Source organism: Nycticebus coucang, chromosome 2, assembly GCF_027406575.1.
Source record: "Nycticebus coucang isolate mNycCou1 chromosome 2, mNycCou1.pri, whole genome shotgun sequence".
NCBI lineage: Eukaryota > Metazoa > Chordata > Mammalia > Primates > Lorisidae > Nycticebus > Nycticebus coucang.
The window spans coordinates 45,331,235-45,353,002 of NC_069781.1; the positions used below are offsets into that span (position 1 = coordinate 45,331,235).

The 21,768-nt window shown below is 41.3% G+C and overlaps 1 protein-coding gene across 2 annotated transcripts in view; it reads right to left on the reverse strand.

The window, feature by feature from the left end:
* UBE2R2 (ubiquitin conjugating enzyme E2 R2) overlaps positions 1 to 21,768 on the reverse strand; it is a 115,055-nt gene that overhangs the window by 44,168 nt on the left and 49,119 nt on the right. For both annotated transcript variants that reach the window (XM_053570580.1, XM_053570571.1), the window contains exon 2: positions 1,979 to 2,065. In XM_053570580.1, the coding sequence (XP_053426555.1) occupies positions 1,979 to 2,065 (87 nt within the window). The remainder of the gene's footprint in view (positions 1 to 1,978; positions 2,066 to 21,768) is intronic.

Consider the following 21,768-nt stretch of genomic DNA (forward strand, 5'->3'; position numbering starts at 1 on the left):
ATAAATCTCCATAACTAGAAGCTAAGTAAAATAGCAAAATATTCTTACAGAGGCTAGCAAATAGACTAAAATACACCATCGTATTATAATTTTTTTTAAGAGACAGAATCTTGCTCTGTCACCCAGGCTGGAGTGCAGTAGTGTACGCATAGCTTCCTGCAGCCTTGAACTCCGAGGTTCAAGCAATCCTCTCACATTAGCATCCCAAGTAGCTGGAACTACAGACACGTGCAACTAATTTTCCCCTAACTTCTTTGTACCCTATTTCCCCGAAAATAAGACATGCTCCGAAAATAAGAACTACTTACAGGAAAGATAAGACGTCCCCTGAAAATAAGACCTAGCGCATCTTTGGGAGCACACCTTAATATAAGACACTGTCTTATTTTTGGGGAAACAGGATAGATACAGAGTCTCTGTTACGCAGGCTGGTCTTGAAAATTTCTGGCTTTAACTGATCCTCATTTCCTTGCCTCACAGAGTCCTGGGATTTCAGGCATGTTCTTACTGTAATTATTATTTCACACTATGTTGGTGACATTTAAAAGCACTGAAAAAGGCTTTGTATATTCCTTCCAAAAACTCCCAAAATCTATAGTATTTTTTAAAATAAAGCTCCATACTGTGTTCTACAACACACTAATAAGTAAAAGGATCAAATATTATAACAAATATTTCTCTAAACGTTTCATTAAATTTTGGGGTGAAACTAAAACTGCATTAAAAATCACTATCTATTATGATATGTAGATTTTCTAAAGTACAAATAAACAGTGAGATTTTACTTCAGTTGCCGTATCTGTGAAGTTTGCAGTGAAGAAAGTATGGATAACAAGCACATGTTAACAAAAAGTTGTGAACACGGTGGTGTTGACTGGTCGTCTACTTTGGAGTAATAACTTGTAACCAGTATTTTTAAGCTTACTCAACATAGTGCAAAGCCAAAAGAAATAGATTGCTCAGCATAATCACTGATGATAAATTCATTATTAAATTTCCTTTGTTCTTGCAGTTTCCCCCCTGGTTTTTTACGAATTTCACAAACACAGTAAGGATGCAGGGAATTTTAAAATAATTAAAAATCACACAACGGTTACTTGCAAATTTTGGGGGTTGCAGTTATGTTGTGTATGTATTTAGTAACCTATCACCTAAGTTCTTGTCCTTTTAAAAACTTGACATAAGGCTGGGTGTGGTAGCTCATGCCTGTGATTCTTTATAACAAAGTTAATCTTGGTTCGGAGCCCGTAGCACAATGGTTACAGTGCCAGCCACATTCACCGAAGTTGGCAGGTTCAAACACGGCCCAGGCCAGCTAAACAACAGTGACAACTGCAACAAAAAATAGCCAGGCATTATGGCAGGTGCCTGTAGTCCCAACTATTTAGGAGGCTGAGGCAAGAGAATCACTTAAGCCCAAGAGTTGGAGGTTGCTGTGAGCTTAGTGACATAGTGAGACTTTGCTCAAAAAAAAAAAAAAAAAAAAAAAAAAGCTTCCTCCAAGCATGTGGACATGTCCAACAAAAGAACCTCACCTTGAATTTACTCCAAAAGAGGTTCTTAAATATTCAGCAGCAACTCCTGAAAGGCAGCCAGTCCAAATGTACTGGCAAAAATGCCCCAAAAAGTAGAATCTCTGATCATAACAATGGTGACCCTTGTTCTGAAGGTTGATAGGCACACAAATTTATGAAACTATTTACTAAAGAAAGCTTTAAGACGCAAATGTTAATATAAACAACCTTGATGACGAGCAATAAAAATGTAAAGTTGCTGCCTTTAACTAGAATATACACAGGATATTACAGAACTACCCAAAATTTTAAGTAACTATCAGAGACTGCTCAAAATACAAAATCATAAATATTTCTCTGTGCCTACGGCATAACTATTAAAGTATACTGAGATATACAGGCTTTTTAAAAACATTGATCTAAAAACTAAATCTTGAGAGAAATTTATAATAGATGTCTCTTACCTCATAAATGTTGGGGTGCCACATTTTGGTCAAGAATCTGAAAGTAGGTGGTGAATATGGGTAGTCAATAGGAAATTTAATATGCGCCTGGAAAGAAAAAAAATGAAACACTAATCAATAAGACTACAACCTACTCATCTAATAATTCACCCTAATACACTTTAGAAAAATGAAGCTCCTTTTTTTTTGGAGACAGTCTCACTTTGTCACCCTAGGTAGAGTACCATGGCATCACAGCTCACAGCAACCTCAAACTCTTGGGCTCAAACGATCCCTTGCCTCACCCTGCTGAAACTACAGGTGCCCACCACAACGCCCTCCATTTTAGAGACAGAGTCTTGCTCTTGGTCAGGCTGGTCTTGAACTCATGAGGTCAGGCAATCTACCTGCCTCAGCTTCCCATAGTGCTAGGGGTACAGGCGTGAGCCACTGCACCCGGCGAAGCTCCTTTCCACAGAGAAGACAAGTCTTGAGACTAAAATAGTTCATACACATTTTGTTATACTCAGTGCCAGTGTTATCAGCATGTTCTTATAGCTCCGTTCAATCATTTATAAAAGGGTAGGAGGCTATATTAAACCAGCAAATACACGTAATCTCTGACACATACACTCAACATGCTCTCTTGCTATCTCTCTGATAAATAACCAATACACATTCTCACACTTTCTCTCTCAATTTTTTTATACACATAATTTTTAATTTAACTTGCATGAGAGAAAAACAGCACTATGTACAGGTATATTTTTATAACAAAAAATTAATATAACCTTGTACAAAATACAAAATGAAAATGTTTTGGGGGCAACGCCTGTAGCTCAGTGGGTAGGGTGCCAGCCACATACACCCAGGCTAGAGGGTTCAAACCCAGCCCAGGCCAGCTAAACAATGACAACTGCAACAAAAAATAGCCGGGTGTTGTGGCGGGTGCCTGTAGTCCCAGCTACTTGGGAGGGTGAGGCAAGACAATCACTTAAGCCCAGGAGTTTGAGGTTGCTGTGAGATGTTATGCCACGGCACTCTATCAAGGGCGACATAGTGAGACTGCCAGGGTGGTGTTTGCTTTTTACTCGTAATTTAACCATCAACCTATCTGTCAAAACTGTTGTTAAAAAGCTAAACATACTATATTTTGTACTGCTTTTTCCACCTATATATGAAAACATTTTCTCATGTATTCTCTACAGGTGTAATGGTTAATATCTGTATAATATTCCATCATATGTATATAGAGATGGACCATTTTTTTAAACTTTCCTAGGAATTGGGCTACTTGGATTGTTTTTTCACTCTTTTGCTGTTATAAATATCGCTTCAGTAAATGACCTTGGTAGTATCCCATGCTCCAAATATGAAAAAATCCAGAAAACAAAACGAATCCTTAAATGTTCTTTCATTAAAAAAATGAGAAAATTCCCAAAATATGTTAATAGTAACTGTTTCAGAATTCTAGAAAACAATCAAGGGCTTGCAGCAATGCAGGATGTATTTAAGAAAAATGGCTTAACCTCAATAAGAACAGCAAACTTGTCATTTTAAGTTAATTACCCTAATTTAATCTAACCTCCTACTTTCCAGTGCTATAACAGCCTTAAAACAAATCGCTTGCATTTGAAATAAAAGCCAAGAAATCTGGCAGGCACTGGAAGGGACAGAATGGACTGGAACTGCTTCAAAGCCCTACTCCCAGAAAACTGACAATATTTGACCTTTCTGGTGGTCCCCTGGAAGACCCCACTTGCAAGATGTGCTCTGTGTAGTTTAGTCAACGTAAAAAATATTTTCCTTGGCAGAGTGGATTGAAAATAATGAAAGGCAATTGTTTAATTTCAAAGCTGCCTCAAGCAGTTGAAAAAAGATAAAAGACTGACACCGCCACCCCCCCAACAAAAAACTTACAAGGAAAAGCTGAGGTAAGAGATGTACATTAGGATTTGGGAGTGGGGGGGTACCTGTGGCTCAGTGAATAGGGCGCTGGCCCAATATACGGAGGGTGCCCAGTTCGAGCCCAGCCCCAACCAAAATGCCACAAAAAAATAGCCGGGCGTTGTGGTGGGCACCTGTAGTCCCAGCTACTCAGGAGGCTGAGGCAAGAGAATTGCCTAAGCCCAACAGCTGGAGGTTGCTGTGAGCTGTGATGCCACAGCATTCCACCAAGGGCAACAAAATGAGACTCTGTCTCTTAAAAAAAAAGAGAGAGAGAGAAAGAGATGTCCATTAGGATTTTGAAGAACTCTGACAAACTGCTATTAGTATACAAGACCATGCCAACGTCATTGTGCACATGTCTAGGGCTATGTGCCTGCCCAGGGAAACCTTCTCAGGCCCTAATCTCACCCTGCTAGCTTAATGTGAGAATCTATACAAACAGGAAGAGAAGACCAAGACCCTACAATAGGCTGGCTAACTATTGAATGCATGACCTAATACTCATCCAGAGACCCTCCCCAAACTCCAAGTGACTCATTGATTCCCTTAAGAAAAATCTGTATCCATTTTTAGAGGCACACGATTGTAAAAGGGTCTTTACCTAACAAATGCAATCAGTGTAACCTGGTTTCTTGTACCCTCAATGAATTCCCAACAATAAATTAAAAAAAAGAAAGAAAGAAAAGAAAATCTGTATCCCATCATTAGTTAACCACTAAACTGAGTGGAGAATTCACTGGCCACATGTAACAAAGAATACAGAAATTACAGCTCCGCACCTGTGGCTCAAGCAGCTAAGGCACCAGCCACATACACCTGAGCTGGCGGGTTCGTATCCAGCCCAGAGCCCGCCAAACAACGATGGCTGCAACCAAAAAATAGCCGGGCATTGTGGCGGGTGCCTGTAGTCCCAGCTACTTGGGAGGCGGAGGCAGGAGACTTGCTTAAGCCCAGGAGCTGGAGGTCGTGTGAGCTGTGATGCCAAGGCACTCTACCCAGGGCGACAGCTTGAGGCTCTGTCTCAAAAAAAAAAAAAAAAGAATACAGAAATTACAAAATTAGTGGGAGGCCAAGGTGGGTAGATTGCCTGAGCTCACAAGTTCGAGACCAGCCTGAGCCAGAGTGAGACCCTCATCTCTAAAAATAACCTGTGTCATGGCAGGCACCTGTAGTCCCACCTACTTGGGAGGCTAGGCAAGAAAATAGCTTGAGCCCGGGCGGCGCCTGTGGCTCAGTTGGTAGGGCGCTGGCCCCATATACCGAGGGTGGCAGGTTCAAGCCCGGCCCCCAGCCAAACTGCAACCAAAAAGTGGCCGGGCGTTGTGGCAGGCGCCTGTAGTCCCGGCTGCTCGGGAGGCTGAGGCAAGAGAATCGCTTAAGCCCAGGAGTTGGAGGTTGCTGTGAGCTGTGTGAGGCCACGGCACTCTGCCGAGGGCCATAAAGTGAGACTCTGTCTCTACAAAAAAAAAAAAAAACAGGCACAGTGGCTCACACCTATAATCCCAGCACTTTGAGAGGCCAAGGTAGGTGGATTGCCTGAGCTCACGAGTTCAACCCCATCTCTAAAAGTAGCTGGATGTTGTGGCAGGTGCCTATACTCCCAGTTACTTGTGAGGCTGGGGCAACAGAATGACTTAAGCCCAAGAGTTAAGAGACTGGTGTGAGCTAGGATGCCAGGGCACTCTACCAGTGGCAAAAAAGTGAGATTCTGAGTTAAAAAAAAAAAAAATTAATGGACTCTGAAACTTGGGGGACTAAATTATTAATCTCACCAGTAATACATACTGGAAGTCCCAGATAGAGATGAAAAAAAGCAGAAAAAATAGCTGAAGAAACAGTGGCTGAAAACTCCCTCAAGAGAAAGTAAATCATGAACCTTTACATCCAAAAAGCTCAGCTAGGCTCCTATAGCTCAGCAGTTATGGCACCAGCCACATACACTGGAGCTGGCGGGTTGAAACCCAGCCTGGGCCTGCCAAACAACGACAATTACCCCAAAAAAAAAAAAGGCAGGTGTTGTGGTGGGCGCCTATAGTCCCAGCTACTTGGGAGACCGAGACAAGACAATCGCTCTAGCCCAAGATTTGGAGGTTGTTGTGAGCTGTGACAAGGGCACATAGTGAGACTCTGTCAAAAACAAAAACAAAAAGCTCAACAAACTCTAAGTAAAATAAACTCAGACATCAACAAGTAAGCACATCATAATCACATTGTTGAAAACAGCAAGAGAAGCAATTCATTAAAGGACTAAACAGTTAACATCTGGCCCAGAAATTTCACTGCTAGGTGTACAAACAAGAGAAATGAAAATGTTTTGTCTACATAAGGATTTGTGTATCAATGCTCACACAGGCATAACAGTCAAAAAGGTAGAAACAGGTGGTGCCTGTGGCTCAAAGGAGTAGGGCGCCGGCCCCATATGCCAGACATGGTGGGTTCAAACCCAGCCCCGGCCAAAAACTGCAAAAAAAAAAAAAAAAAAAAAGGTAGAAACAAGCAAAATGTCCAATAACTGAGGAAGGGATAAACAATATGTAGCATACACTCATAAATGAATTATTTGGCAATTTAAAAAAAGCTATGTGCTATAATGTGGCTGGACCTTGAAAACATTATGTTACATTATGTTCCATGAAAAAAGTCAGTCAGGAAAATCACATATTTATAGAATTCCAGAATAGATCAGTGGTTGCCTAGGGCTTAGGGGTGGTGGAAAAATTGGAAAGAAATAGGAATGACTGATGGTTACTTCACTGAGGCAAGAGCTTGAGCCCAACAGCTTAAGGTTGCTGTGACCCATAAAACAGCAGAATACTCTACCTAGGGCAACAAAGTGAGAGTCTCTCAAACAACAAACAAACATAAAAACCAATTTGTAATACTCAATGATTTAATTGAAGTTAAAATCCAAGTTAAAATTCTAAGATCACACAGTTTTATCTCTATTGCCTTACTTATTTTTAGAACAGTATTAATAATTTAAACTTACTATTTCATATAGCATATGTTTATCTAAAGTTATCTAAATTATCTGTTAGGTCTCAAATATTGATAGCTAACTAAATATACAGAAAATTTCATTAACTGTAGAGTAACAGCTTTATATCAAGAAACAAATCTAAGAAGTCAGACCTAAAAGAACACACAAAAGTAACTTAGAACCCAAGAGACTCTTTTTTTTTTTAAACTTAATACTTTTTTATTTTTATTATTATTTATTTATTTATTTATTTGCAGTTTTTGGCTGGGTTTGACCCCACTACCTCTGGAATATGGGGCTGGTGCCCTACTTCTTTGAGCCACAGGCGCCACCCAGAACCTAAGAGACTCTTTCTCAAGCAACTCCTTAAATCTTTTTTGACTAATTTGTAAAGTCATTGGAATAAATAACCTCCAAAATAGTTTCTGTACCATTACCACACATATCCCCCCCTAAGATGCTCAGATTGCTCCTAAGTGTGCTCTTAATGAAATAGAGGAACAAATCAGACATCTATTTTTAATTATACAAATACTAAACATTTATGTAAATATTTTCATTTATTCACTCATTCAATATATTGTTGTTAAAAATCTATCATGTTGCAACACACCAATACAAAGGTAGGAAACAAAAATAATGACAACATTTTCCATATGCCGGAATGGCTATGAACTAATTGAAAAGACAGTCATGCAAATAAATGATTACAGCTTAAGTCCTTAAAGTAGGTATCTACCAAGTGCTAAGAGAGCACTGTAAAAAAAATGCCTAATTCTGGCTGAAATGATCAGAGAAGATTTTGAAAAGGTAATTGCGGCCAAAGTGAAAAGAGACCTTACAAGTATACAGAATACCTGGAACATGTGACCAAAGGTAGCAACAGTAAGGAACATAAGAAAAAAAAAATGAGACATATATAAGAAATAAAAATAGCCATAAAGTTCCTGGGCAATTTAAAATAGTGTACAATAAATTGCATACTGACTTTTTGGCCACCCTGTATAATCAATTTGTATCAAATAGTAATTGACTTGATATGGGGATTGAGAGGAAAGGAAAATTCAAGGATGGGCTGGTTCACGCCTATAATTCCAACACTCTTGAGAGGACAAGGCAGAAGGATCCCTTGAGACCAGCCTGAGCAAGAGCAAGACCACTTCTCTACTAAATACAGAAAAATTAAGATCAGTGCCTGTAGCTCAGCGGCTAGGGCACCAGCCACATACTCCAGAGCTGGCAGGTTTGAATCCAGCCTGGGCCTGCCAAACAATGACAAGTACAACCAAAAACTAGCCCGGCGTTGTGGTGGGCAGCTGTAGTCCCAGCTACTTGGGAGGCTGAGGCAAGAGAATCGCTTGAGCCCAAGAGTTTGAGGCTGCTGTGAGCTGTGACAAACAGCACTCTAACCAGGGCGACATAGTGAGACTCTGTCTCTAAAAAAATATATATGTGTGTGTGTGTGTATGTGTATATTTAAAAAAGTACTTGGGAGGAACAAAGAAGTATGAAAAAGAGTGGGGAGAGAGTGAAAGAAAGCATGAGAAGACAGTTAAATGGAGAGACCTAGCAAATAAAGTGGTTCAGGGAAACAAAATAATAATGGGAAAATACTTTTTGGTAGTCAAAGATGACTAGAAAGTAATCTATTTGTCAATACATCATATGTGTTTTGTTATTGTACCTCATATAGTCATTTCACAACTGGGTGATACAGTTAGTAAGCATTTTATAGGTATTATTTAATACTACTTCCATCTGTTCACTTATTTCCTCAGTAAAGAAAACTGAGAAGTTGTGTTTGATTTTTCTTTAGTTTTAAGTTTTTTTTTTTCTTGAGACAGTCTCACTCTATTGCCCACGTTAAAATGCTGTGACATTGGCCTAGCTCAGCCAAATCTCAAACTCCTGGGTTTAAGTAATACTCCTGCCTCAGCCTCCCAAGTAGCTCTTTTTCATACTTCTTAGTTCCTCCCAAGAACTTTTTTAAATTTAATTGTTCCCTAACTGTGATACACTGCAAAAACCAAAACTATCTAGGCAAAGAAAGATAAAAGCTAAAATGGATAACCCAAAAAGTCATTTAAAAACATTAATGTATGGGGCGGCACCTGTGGCTCAAGGAGTAGGGCACCGGTCCCATATGCCGGAGGTGGCAGGTTCAAACCTAGCCCAGGCAAAAAAAAAAAAAAAAGACTTTAAAAAACATTAATGTGGGCGGCGCCTGTGGCTCAGTCGGTAAGGCGCCGGCCCCATATACCAAGGGTGGTGGGTTCAAACCCAGCCCCGGCCAAACTGCAACCAAAAAATAGCCGGGCCTTGTGGCGGGCGCCTGTAGTCCCAGCTACTCGGGAGGCTGAGGCAAGAGAATCGCTTAAGCCCAGGAGTTGGAGGTTGCTGTGAGCTGTGTGAGGACCCGGCACTCTACCGAGGGCCATAAAGTGAGACTCTGTCTCTACAAAAAAAAAAAAAACATTAATGTATGTAAATATGTAAAGTCAAGTATACACTGGCTTAGAGCAGTATTTTGATAACCCCCAATGTGCAGTATTAAAGTAACTGTTATTCTACGATTTTCATATGGGATTTCAGCAGTGACAAAAACAAGAACATAGGCTCAGTGCCTGTGGCTCAAACGGCTAAGGTGCCAGCCACATAGAGCTGGTGGGTTCAAATCCAGCCCAGGCTGGCCAAACAATAATGATGGCTGCAACCAAAAAAATAGCTGGGCGTTGTGGCAGGCGCCTGTAATCCCAGCTACTTGGGAGGCGAAGGCAGGAGAATTGCTTAAGCCCAGGAGTGGGAGGTTGCTGTGAGCTGTGATGCTATAGCACTCTACCCAGGGTGACAGCTTGACGCTCTGTCTCAAAAAAAAAAAAAAGAAAGAAAAAGAAAACAAGAACATATAAATAATAAAATTTAGGGCTAGGCACAGTGGCTCACGGTAGCACTCTGGGAGGCCAAAGTGGATAGATTGCTTGAGCTCATGGGCTGGAGACCAGCCTAAGCAAAAGCAAGCCCCATCTCTACTAAAAATAGAAATACTGAGGCCAGAGGAGCGCTTGATCCTGAGTTGGAGGTTGCTGTGAGCTATGACATCACAGTACTCTACCCAGGGCGACAGCTTGAGACTCTATCTCAAAAAGAAAAAGAAAAGAAAAGAAAGAAAGAATTTATCTCAATTATTGCTGCTACCTGCTTAACATACCACTAAATAGGTGGGAAAAATATTCCCAGTCCTAAACACACTGCACTTGGTAATAAACAGCTCAGTTGATAGCAAAGAGTGTTTACTATTATTTTGGGATTACTGCCTAAATTTAGTGTGAAATGAGGACACTCCCAACGATGGAATTTTTATGCTATGTCACCAGCTCACATCTGCCATAGGACATCTTTCCAGCATGACATCAGCAAAAACAATCAAAACATGTTTTCTCCTTATTAATTTGTTTAAAGTTCAAGTTTGCTAATCACCAGTACAAACTTATAAATTGTTCATTAATACAATATAAGGAAGAAAGTGAGTGGTTATACCTAATGCTTTATAATGTGCTACATGCTTTAAACTCAAATTTAGTCTTTATTGATTAAAACTCCCAACCTAAAAGGTTTAATTTAAAATGGGCATGATGATGGAGTGGTGCCTGTGGCTCAAAGAAGTAAGGCGCCGGCCCCATATGCCGGAAGTGGCAGGTTCAAACCCAGCCCCCAGCCAAAAACTGAAATAAATAAAATAAAATAAAATGGGCATGATGGGGCGGCGCCTGTGGCTCAAGGAGTAGGGCGCCGGTCCCATATGCCAGAGGTGGCGGGTTCAAACCCAGCCCTGGCCAAAAACCAAAAAAAAAAAAAAAAAACAAAATGGGCATGATGGTTGAAGCCTATAACCCTAGCACACTGGGAGGCCAAAGTGGGAGGATCCCTTGAGCAGAGGAGTTCCAGACCAGCCTAAGCAAGAGACCCCCATCTCTGCTAAAAATACAGAAAAATTAGACAGACATTACGGTGTACACCTATAGTCCCAGCTATTAGGGAGGCTGAGTTTGGAAAGATCCCTTGATCCCAGGAGTTTGAGGTAGCTGTGAGCTAGCTAACACTACAGCACTCTAGCCTGGGTGAGAGTAAAACTCTGTCTCAAAAAAGGAAGGGCTGGCTGGGTGCAGTGGGTCACACATGTAATCCTAGCACTCTGGGAGGCCGAAGCAAGTGGATTGCCTGAGCTCAGGAGTTCAAGACCAGTCTGAGCTTCAGTGAGACCCTGTCTCTAAAAATAGCTGGTATTTTGACTGGTGCCTGTAGTCCCACTTATTTGGGAGACTGAGGCAAGAGAATCACTTGAGCCCAAGAGTTTGAGGTTACTGTGAGCTCTGATGCTGTGGCACTCTACCCAAAGTTACAGAGTGAAAACTATCAAAAAAAAAAAAAAAAAAAGGAAAGAAAGAAAAGAAAAGAAAAGAAAGAGGAAAATAAAGTAAGTTTTCTGTAAGGTCATAAACCCAGAGGCACAAATGGGAGGTCACAAAAGAAACAAAATGTTGGAAGCTGGAAACCATAAGAATACGTAGCAATTAAGTTAGGAGACTAGAAAAAAGTTAAACCCAGTTTTCTGGTGATCAGGAATAGCTTTTACTACATGCAATTATGGTGGGGGAGCAGCTGAAAATAAGAAAGAATTAGTGCCTAATAAAGTTAGCATCGTGGCCTCATAGTGGTAGTATAAAACAGAGTATGAACCAAGATCTCCTAATTTATACGTAAAAAACAAAAGAACAGGTGGCGCCTGTAGTTCAGTGGGTAAGGCGCCAGCCACATAACACCAGGGCTGGTGGGTTTGAACCCAGCCCAGGTCTAATAAACAACAATAACTTTTTTATAACAACAACAACAACAAAAAATAGCCGGGTATTGTGGCAGGCACCTATAGTCCCCACTACTTGGGAGGCTGAGACAAGAGAATCCCTTAAGCCCAAGAGTTGGAGGTTGCTGTTAGCTGTGACACCAGGGCACTCTATCCAGGGCCACAGCAATCTACCGAAGGTGACAAAGTGAGACTCTGTCTTTAAAAAAAAAAAAAAAAGAACATATTTGTTTCCTTGGGGCTTTAGCCATTATTAAGGAACAAGTAAGGAACAACAATTTGACAAGGCAGTGTATAGAAAGTACTATAGGCAACAGAGTTCACATGCCTTTCAACAATTAGTCAGTTTTTGTAGAAACCAAAAAAGGTTAACAATCTTGCCACTCATATCAACTGAGGTGTTTCACACACAGAGCTAAACATTATCGTCCAGAAAATTAAATAACTAAATATGACATTTAAGTATAGTTAATCACAATAACACTTTCTAACAAAATTATTTTTTTTTTTCAGAGACAGAGTCTCACTTTGTCACCCTCTGTAGAATGCCATAGCGTCACAGCTCACAGCAACCTCTAGCTCTTCAGTTTAGGTGATTCTCTTGCCTCAGCCTCCTGAGTAGCTGGAACTACAGGCACCCGCCACAACAGCCAGTTATTTTGTTGTTGTTGTTGCAGTTTTGGCCAGGGCTGGGTTCAAACCTGCCACCCTCAGTATATGGGGTCGGAGCCCTACTTACTGAGCCACAGGCGCCGGCCCATAATAACATTATTTAAAAGTTGTTACTAATTTTGGTTTAAACACAGAAGAATGAACATGAATAGTCATCTCTACCTTTTTCTGATAATGGTAGTATGAAGAATCTTTAAAAACTTGTAATGAGGCCGGGCAAGGTGACTCACACCTGTAATCCCAGCCCTTGGGAGACTGAGGCGGGTGGATTGCCTTAGCTCACAGGTTCAAGACCAACCTGAGCCAGGGCAAAACCCCCTTCGATCCCCCATCTCTAAAAATAGCCAGGCATTGTGGCAGGTGCTTGTAGTCCCAACTACTCAGGAGGCTGAGGCAAGAGGATCTCTTAAGCCCAAGAGTCTGAGGTTGCTGTGAGCTATGACGCCATATCACTCTACCGGGGATGACAAAGTGAGACTGTTTCAAAAAACAAACAAAAAAAAAACGTGTACAGAAAAAGAAAATAGAAGAGGACAGTTAAATGAGATGAAGAGAGTCTGCAATGTAAAATGTGAATTTAGCATACCTCAAAAGGCTAAAACCTAACTGAGTGTTGAGGTAAGGAAAGAGAGTTTGAAGCAAGTTCACAGGTATAGAGAAACCTGGAAAGGCTTAGGCACTGAAAAGGTGGTACTTCTGAAAATCCAGGTGTAAGATGAGGATGAAAAAAAAAAAGGATGAAAGCTGTTTTAAAAAGTTAACAGTTGGGCAGCGCCTGCGGCTCACTGAGTAGGGCGCCGACCCCACATATGGAGGGTGGTGGGTTTAAACCTGGCCCCAACCAAAGTGAAATGACAAAAAAATAGCCAGGCATTGTGGCAGGTGCCTGTAGTCCCAGTTACTGGAGCAGCTGAGGCAAGAGAATCGCCTAAGCCCAAGAGCTGGAAGTTGCTGTGAGCTGTAACACCACAGCACTCTACTGAGGGCAACGAAGTGAGACTCTGTCTCTTGAAAAAAAAAAAGTTAACAGTTAAGTACACAAATTTCTTCCTGTAGTCCTTCAGTCAGGTGATTACTCCCACACTACAGAAGACTAAAGGTTTATGCTCTGAAAAAGTTACACAAGCGAACCTCTAGCTGTGACCGGAAATGAAGTACACTGTATTGAAAACAGGGTGATTAAGCCTGTACTTGGAACAAATATTAAAACCACAGGCTTGTCTCACTCATCTACCCAATCTTTTATTACTCAAGTAAAAGATCACAAGAGAAAATATCTACAGATACTGATATTTGGGGGCTCCCCACAAAAAGGCTTGCACCTCAATTTATCTTAAGTTTGTAAAGATTCCCTAATCAACAAGGTTGCATTTCCCTTTTCCCACTTGCTACTTCTAGCAGATCACAAGTATCAACTGAGGGTCATAGAAAAGCAGAAATTTGATGAAAACTTCCAAAATAAAAGACAAAAGCAGAAGAAAAAAAAGTAAAAAGCAACTTAAAGAAAATAGGGACAGGCTCGGTGCCTGCAGCACAGTAGTTACGGCACCAGCCACATGCACCGAGGCTGGTGGGTTCGAACCCAGCCCAGGGCAGCTAAATAACAATGACAACTGAAATGAAAAATAGCCAGGCGTTGTGTCGGGTACCTGTAGTCACAGCTACTTGGGAGGCTTATGCAAAAGAATCGTTTAAGCCCAAGAGTTTGAGGTTGCTATGAGCTGTGATGCTACAGCACTCTACTGAGGGTGACATAATGAGACTCTATCTCAAAAAAAAAAGAAAGAAAAAAGAAAATAGGGACAAATGCAAAAAAAATCAAAATCTTCTCAGAGAGGTTTTATTTCACAACAAGTTATGAAAGGAAAAAACAGAAAAAGAACATATCACAATTAATAAACAGATAACCATCATTAGAGAAGCACAATGGATTATTTATGAATAAAGTGACATGATGTCTAAATCTGCTTTAAGGAACTAAAGAGAGGCCAGACATGGTGGCTCACGCTTATAATCCTAGCACTCTGGGAGGCCACGGCCAGTGGATCATTTGAGCTCAGGAATTTGAGACCAGCCTGAGCAAGAGACAGACCCCATCTCTACCAAAAATAGAATAACTAGCTTGGGTACAGGCACCCACTAGGCATTGTGGTGCGTGCCTGTACCAGCTACTTGGGAGGCTGAGGGAAGAGAATTTGAGTTTGCTGGTTGCTGATATGAAGAGTTTGAGGTTTGCTGATATGAAGACAATTGATGCTAGTACGTGGTGGGGGAAGGGGTATAAGATAATTTCAGGAAAAACATAAGATTTTCCAAGAAAGGAAACATAATCTTACTGCACAACTGGGAAAAATAGTCAACACAGTATGTACATATATTCAAAATAAGGAAAACACTAGAAACTGCTGTAACTATTAGGAAAGATAAAAGTGTGGGGCCACAGTATATGACACCGTGGGGATGGGACACCATTATTAGAGGGATTTTACTCAACAAATGCAAGCAGTGTAACCTGGCTCTTTGTATCAATAATTACCCCACAATAAAAAAAAAATAAAAAGGTCTATCACATGGGACATGAATTTTTTTTTCCTTTGTACTATTTTCATTCCTGTAATTCTTCTCTGAGTTTGAAGTTGTTTCCAAATAAAAAGTTTTTTTTTTTTGTTTTGTTTTTTTTTTTTGTAGAGACAGAGTCTCACTTTATGGCCCTCGGTAGAGTGCCGTGTCCTCACACAGCTCACAGCAACCTCCAACTCCTGGGCTTAAGCGATTCTCTTGCCTCAGCCTCCCGAGTAGCTGGGACTACAGGCACCCGCCACAAGGCCCGGCTATTTTTTGGTTGCAGTTTGGCCGGGGCTGGGTTTGAACCCGCCACCCTCGGCATATGGGGCCCGCGCCCTACCGACTGAGCCACAGGCGCCGCCCCCAAATAAAAAGTTTAAAAAAAAAAAAAGAGTTTGAGGTGGGGCGGCGCCTGTGGCTCAGTCGGTGGGGCGCTGGCCCCATATGCTGAGGGTGATGGGTTCAAATCCGCCCCAGCCAAACTGCAACCAAGGAAATGGCGGGGCGTTGTGGCAGGCGCCTGTGGTCCCGGCTGCTCGGGAGGCTGAGGCAAGAGAGTCGCTTGGGCCCAGGAGTTGGAGGTTGCTGTGAGCTGTGTGAGGCCACAGCACTCTACTGAGGGCCATAGGGTGAGACTCTGTCTCTACAAAAAAAAAAAAAAAAAAAAAAGTTTGAGGTTGCTGTCAGCTATGATGACACCACCACACTCTACCCAGAGTGACAGAGTGAGATTCTATCTCAAAACAAAACAGAGAAATGACATCTTAGACAGCCAAAACTCAAAAATGCATATCTAAAGATCACAAAGAAAGTGAGTAAAAGATAAAAATATAGAAAATACACAAAAACAGGATCGGTGCCTGTAGCTCAAAGGGATAAGGCGCCAGCCACATACACCAGAGCTGGTGGGTTCAAATCCAACCCAGACCTGCCAAACAACAATGACAACTACAACCAAAAAATAGCTGGGCGCCTGTACTACCAGCTACTTGGGAGGCTGAGGCAAGAGAATCACTTAAGCCCAGGAGTTGGAGGTTGCTGTGAGCTGTGATGCCATTGCACTCTACGCAGGATGACAGCTTGAGGCTCTGTCTCAAAAAGAAAAAAGAAAAAATAATAAAACAAACATGAAAATTAGAGAATTAACCCAATTCATCATCCAAATACAGGAGTTTCAGAAGAAGAGAAAAAAAGAAAACAGAAGAACGAGAATTAGAGAAATAATTTCTTTGGGGAGGCCAAGATAGGAGGATTATTACTTCAATGAACTACAATGATGCTACTGCACTCTAGCCCAGATGACAGAGCAAGCAAGACCCTACTGAAGAGGAAAAAAGGAAAAATTTCCCACACTACAAGAGTTTCAAGACTGAAAGAAGACTCAAAGTATAATAAATGATAACCTAAAAAAAAAAAAAAAAATGAGAATACCTAACCTATGTTCATATTTGACCACATGAAAAAAATAGTATTCTAAAGGATGTTACAATTCTGTTTAAAAGTTTAGATCACAGGCTCGGTGCCTGTGGCTCAAGCAGCTAAGGCACCAGCCACATACACCTGAGCTGGCGGGTTCAAATCCAGCCCAGGCTCACTAAACAACAATGACAGCTGCAACCAAAAAATAGCCTTGTGGCGGGCGCCTGTAGTTCCAGCTACTTGGGAGGCAGAGGCAGAAGAATCGCTTGAGCCCAGGAGTTGGAGATTGCTGTGAGTTGTGATGTCATGGCCCTCTACCCAGGGTAACAGCTTGAGGCTCTGTCTCAAAAAAAAAAAAAAAAAATTTAGATTATAAATGAGTGACAAAGGAAACCAACTAAAATAGAAAAATAAGACAATTTCAGGAAAAACATAAGATTTTCCAAGAAAGAAAACATAATCTTACTGCACAACTGCGAAAAATAGTCAACACAGTATGTACATATATTCAAAATAAGGAAAACACTAGAAATTGCTATAACTATTAGGAAAGATAAAAGAAGGAGAAATGGTGGTAAGGGGAAATGGTAAAAGAGTGCTAATCTAACATCCCATAATAGCAGGTCAATTGAAAATTTTAAAAATTCCAAAATCGTTAAGTAGCAGTATAAGCATGGTATTTATAAATTACGTGGTAAATACTGTACCAGAAAGCAAACAAGAGTAGAGAGAAGAAATGTGAGCGGGAACAGGTAGAGCTGGGAATTACTATTCATCTTCATAAATTTAAAAGTGTTTGTTTTTTTTTTTTTTGTAGAGACAGAGTCTCACTTCACCGCCCTCGGTAGAGTGCCACAACATCACAGGACTCACAGCAACCTCCAGAGCTCTTGGGCTTCCATGATTCTCTTGCCTCAGCCTCCCGAGCAGCTGGGACTACGGACGCCCGCCACAACGCCCAGCTATTTTTTTGTTGTTGTTGCAGTTCGGCTGGGGCTGGGTTTGAATCCGCCACCCTCAGTATATGGGGCCAGCGCCCTACTCACTGAGCTACAGGTGCCACCCTAGAAGTGGTTTTGATCTTTAAAACTATGTACATAGTCCTCTGATAATACTTGTTTCTCACCCATTTATGCTTTGGAAAATCACTGTCTCTCTCTTACTCCAAAGAAATCAACAGCCACAGTGCAGTTTACAGGTGTGTGCAATGTAAAACAGTTTACAGGACGGTGCAACTGTTTTTTTGGTACTATAGGGTGTTGAGGCAGGCTCATCACACACCTTCAGCATTCACTCTTCCAGCCTTTCCCCATCCAAATCACTAGTAAAATTGTTTTTAGATTGTAATTTTTTGTTTTTTTTTATTTATTTTTATTGTTAAATCATAGCTGTGTACATTAAGATGCACCGTAGATGTGGCCCCACACCGTAGATGTGTACCCTCCCTCCACCAAAACCTCCCCCCTCCCTTCCCTGGCCCTTTCCCCACAGTCTTGTGCTATAGTTGGGTCATAGCCTTCATGTGAAAGCTATATTTTAGCTTCATAGTAGAGCTGAGTACATTGCTTTTTTCCATTCCTGAGATACTTTGCTAAGAAGAATATGTTCCAGCTCCATTCATGTAAACATGAAAGAGGTAAAGTCTCCATCTTTCTTTAAGGCTGCATAATATTCCATGGTATACATGTACCACGATTCGCTAGTCCATTCGTGGGTCGAAGGGCACTTGGGCCTCTTCCATGACTTAGCTTTTTTTTTTTTTTTGAGACAGAGTCTTACTTTGTCACCCCTGATAGAGTGCTGTAGAGTCAGAGTTCACAGCAACCTCAAATTCTTGGGTTCAATTGATTCTCTTGCCTCAGCCTCCTGACTAGCTGGGACTACAGGTGCCTGCCATAACGCCCAGCTATTTTTAGGAACAGGACCTTGCTCTTGCTCAGGCTGATCTCGAACCTGTGAGCTCAGGAAATGCACCCACCTCAGCCTCCCAGAGTGCTGGGATAACAGGCGTGAGCTGCCACATTGGCCTAGATTATAATTTAAAAAGAAGGCCTCCTCCCACTACTACCTGTGAGTTTTAAAATAAAATTTTGTCCAGTGTTCCTGCATGGGTGAAGTGGCAGCAAACATGGATGCTCACCACTGAATTTGTGCTGTGTGGTGATCGTGCTCTCAAAAAGACTTGAACATGGATTTCCATTATTTTCCAAATATACATTACCAAACATAGTAGGTGAAACCCCAAGGAAAAAGGAAAATATGACCAAAATAATTAATTGCATGAAGATCCCATACAACTACAGTAAGAGACAAACAAAAATCAGATGACATATACCATACCGCATCCCTTAATTTCTTAAATATATTCTTATGCTAAAAGTTTTTTGTCCATCTGTTCCAAAATCCAATAATATATCTACAAGATAGAAAAAAGAAATAAAAAGTAAATGGAGAAAAAAATAAACCAGAGGAAAAAAAGGAAAGCTAGAGAAGCAATCTGATAAAATAAAATTTAAGACCAAAAAAAAAAAAAAAAGCCATAATAGACAAAGGACAGTATGTACCGATAAAAAGACTAATAGAACAAAAAGATATAACCATCACAAACATGAAGGCAGCTATACAGCCACAAAATATATCAAGTAATAAGTGAGGAAATATCAGAGAGAAATACATAAATTAAAAATTTCATTTAGAGGGGGTGGCGCCTGTGGCTCAAGGAGTAGGGCGCCAGTCCCATATGCCGGAGGTGGTGGGTTCAAACCCAGCCCCGGCCAAAAACCACAAAAAAAGAAAAAAAAAAAAAAATTTCATTTAGAGATTTTAACACACCATTTTCAGAAACTGATAGGTAACGTTAAAAAAAAGTATTTCGGCTCGGCGCCTGTAGCTCAGCAGCTAGGGTGCCAATCACATACACCAGAGCTGGCGGGTTCAAATCCAGCCCGGGTCTGCCAAACAACAATGACAACTACAACCAAAAAAAAAATTGCTGGGTGTTGTGGTGGGCGCCAAGTCCCAGCTACTTGAAGGCTAAGGCAAGAGAATCCCTTAAGCCCAAGAGTTTGTGGTGGCTGTGAGCTGTAATGCCACAGCACTCCCCCCAGGGCAATAGCTTAAGACTCTGTCTCAAAAAAAAAAAAAAAAAAAAAGTATTTCCCTGGTTGTCTAGTGTCTAGAGGAAAAAGACAGTATTAGTATAGAAGACCAGAATGATATAATTAACAAGTTTCCACAACTGAACAGACAGTATGTAGAACTCTATACACAGCATAAAGAGAGAACAAAGGCTTTTGAAGAATATGTTTGAGGCCATAAAGGAAGCCTCATGGGCCGGGTGTTATGGCTCATGCCTATAATCTTATCACTCTGGAAGGCCAAGAAAGGTGGATTGCCTAAGCTCGGGGGTTTCAGACCAGCCTGGGCAAATTGAGACACATTTCTACTAAAAAATAGAAAAACTATCCGGGTGTTTGTAGTAGGCACCTGTAGTCCCAGTTACAGGGGAGGCTGAGGCAAGAGGATTACTCAAACCCAGGAGCTTCAGGTTGCTGCAAGCTACTATACAACCACACTCTACCCAGGGTGACAGAAACTCTGTCTCAAAAAATAAAATAAAATAAAATATAAAATAAAAGCCTCATTAGGCCTGCCAGTGGCTCACACCTTTAATCCTAGCACTCTGGGAGGCCAAGGCAAAAGGACTGTTTGAGCTCATGAGTTTGAGACAAGCCTGAACAAGAGTGAGACCCCATCATCATTAAAAATGGAAAAATAAATTAGCCAGGCAGGGTGGAGGCGGGTGCACCAGTATTCCGAGGTACTGGGGAGACTGAGGTGGAAGATTACTTGTGCCTAAGAATTTGAGATTGATATAAACTAACCTGACCACCATAGCACTCTAGTCAGAGTAACAGAGTGAGACTAGCCTAACAATTAAAAAAAAAAAAAAAAAAGAAAGAAAGAAACAAAAGAAATTAAGAAATACTTTGGGAGGCCCAGCATGGTGGCTCACGTAATACCACTCTGGGAGGCCGAGAAAGATGGATTGCCTAAGCACAGGCATTCCAGACCAGCTTGAGCAAATTGAGACACCACCACCTAAAAAATAGAAAAACTAGCCAGGCACCTGTAATCCCAGTTACTGGAGAGGCTAAGGCAAGAGGATCACTTGAGCCCAAGAGTTTGGTGTTACTGTGAGCTATGACACTACAGCACTCTACCAAGGGTGACAAAATGAGATTGTGTGTCAAAAAATGAATGAGTAAGTATAGCCAGGCATTGTGGCAGCAACCTGTAGTCCCAGCTACTTGGGAGGCTGAGGCAAGAGAATCTCTTAAGCCCAAGAGTTTGAGGTTGCTGTGAGCTGTGATGCCACAGCACTCTACTCAGGGTAATAGCTTGAGACTGTCTCAAAAAAGAAAAAAAAAAAAAGAATAAATAAATAAATCAATAAATAAATGAGATGGGAGAGGACTACTGACAGAAAATACGGCAAAACTGGCACAAACAGGCTTAGTGCCCGTAGCTCAGCAGCTAGGGCACCAGCCACATACACCAGAACTGGCAGTTTGAACCCAGCCCAGGCCTGCTAAACAACAATGACAACTACAACCAAAAAATAGCCGGGTGTTGTGGCGGGTACGTGTAGTCCCAGCTACTTGGGAGGCTGAGGCAAGAGAATCACTTAAGCCCAAGAGTTTGACGTTGCTTGCTATGAGCTGTGATGCCACAGCACTCTACCAACAGCGACATAGTGAGACTCTTGTCTCTAAATAAATAAATAAAAATAAAACAACTGGTACAAACAAAAAAGAGAGAGCTTAAATAAACAAAAGGAATGGAAGAAATTATTCTGGAAAATACTTCTTATCTCTCACCTCAAAAAACTCCCAGCTGGGCGGCACCTGTGGCTCAAAGGAGTGGGGCGCTAGCCCCATATGCAGGAGGTGGTGGGTTAAACCCAGCCCTGGCCAAAAAACTGCAAAAAAACAAAAACCTCCCAGCTAAGATGATATTACATGCAAATTTTACCAAGTGTCAAGGAACAGCTAAGTCCTATTTTATACCAGTTATTTCTAAAATTTAAAAAAGATAAAAAGCTTTCCAGGTCATTTTATAATCTTGACTTCAAAATCAAACAAGGAAAGTTACAGCAAATGAGAACTATAATTCCATTTCCCTTTTTTTTTTAATTGAGACAGTCTCTCTGTTGCCCACAGTAGAGTGCTGTAGTGTCACAGCTCACAGCAACCACAAACTCTTGGGCTCAAGCGATTCTCTTGCCTCAGCCTCCCGAGTAACTGGGACTACAGGCATCTACTACGATGCCTGACTATTGTTTTTTTTTGTTTCAGCAGGCCC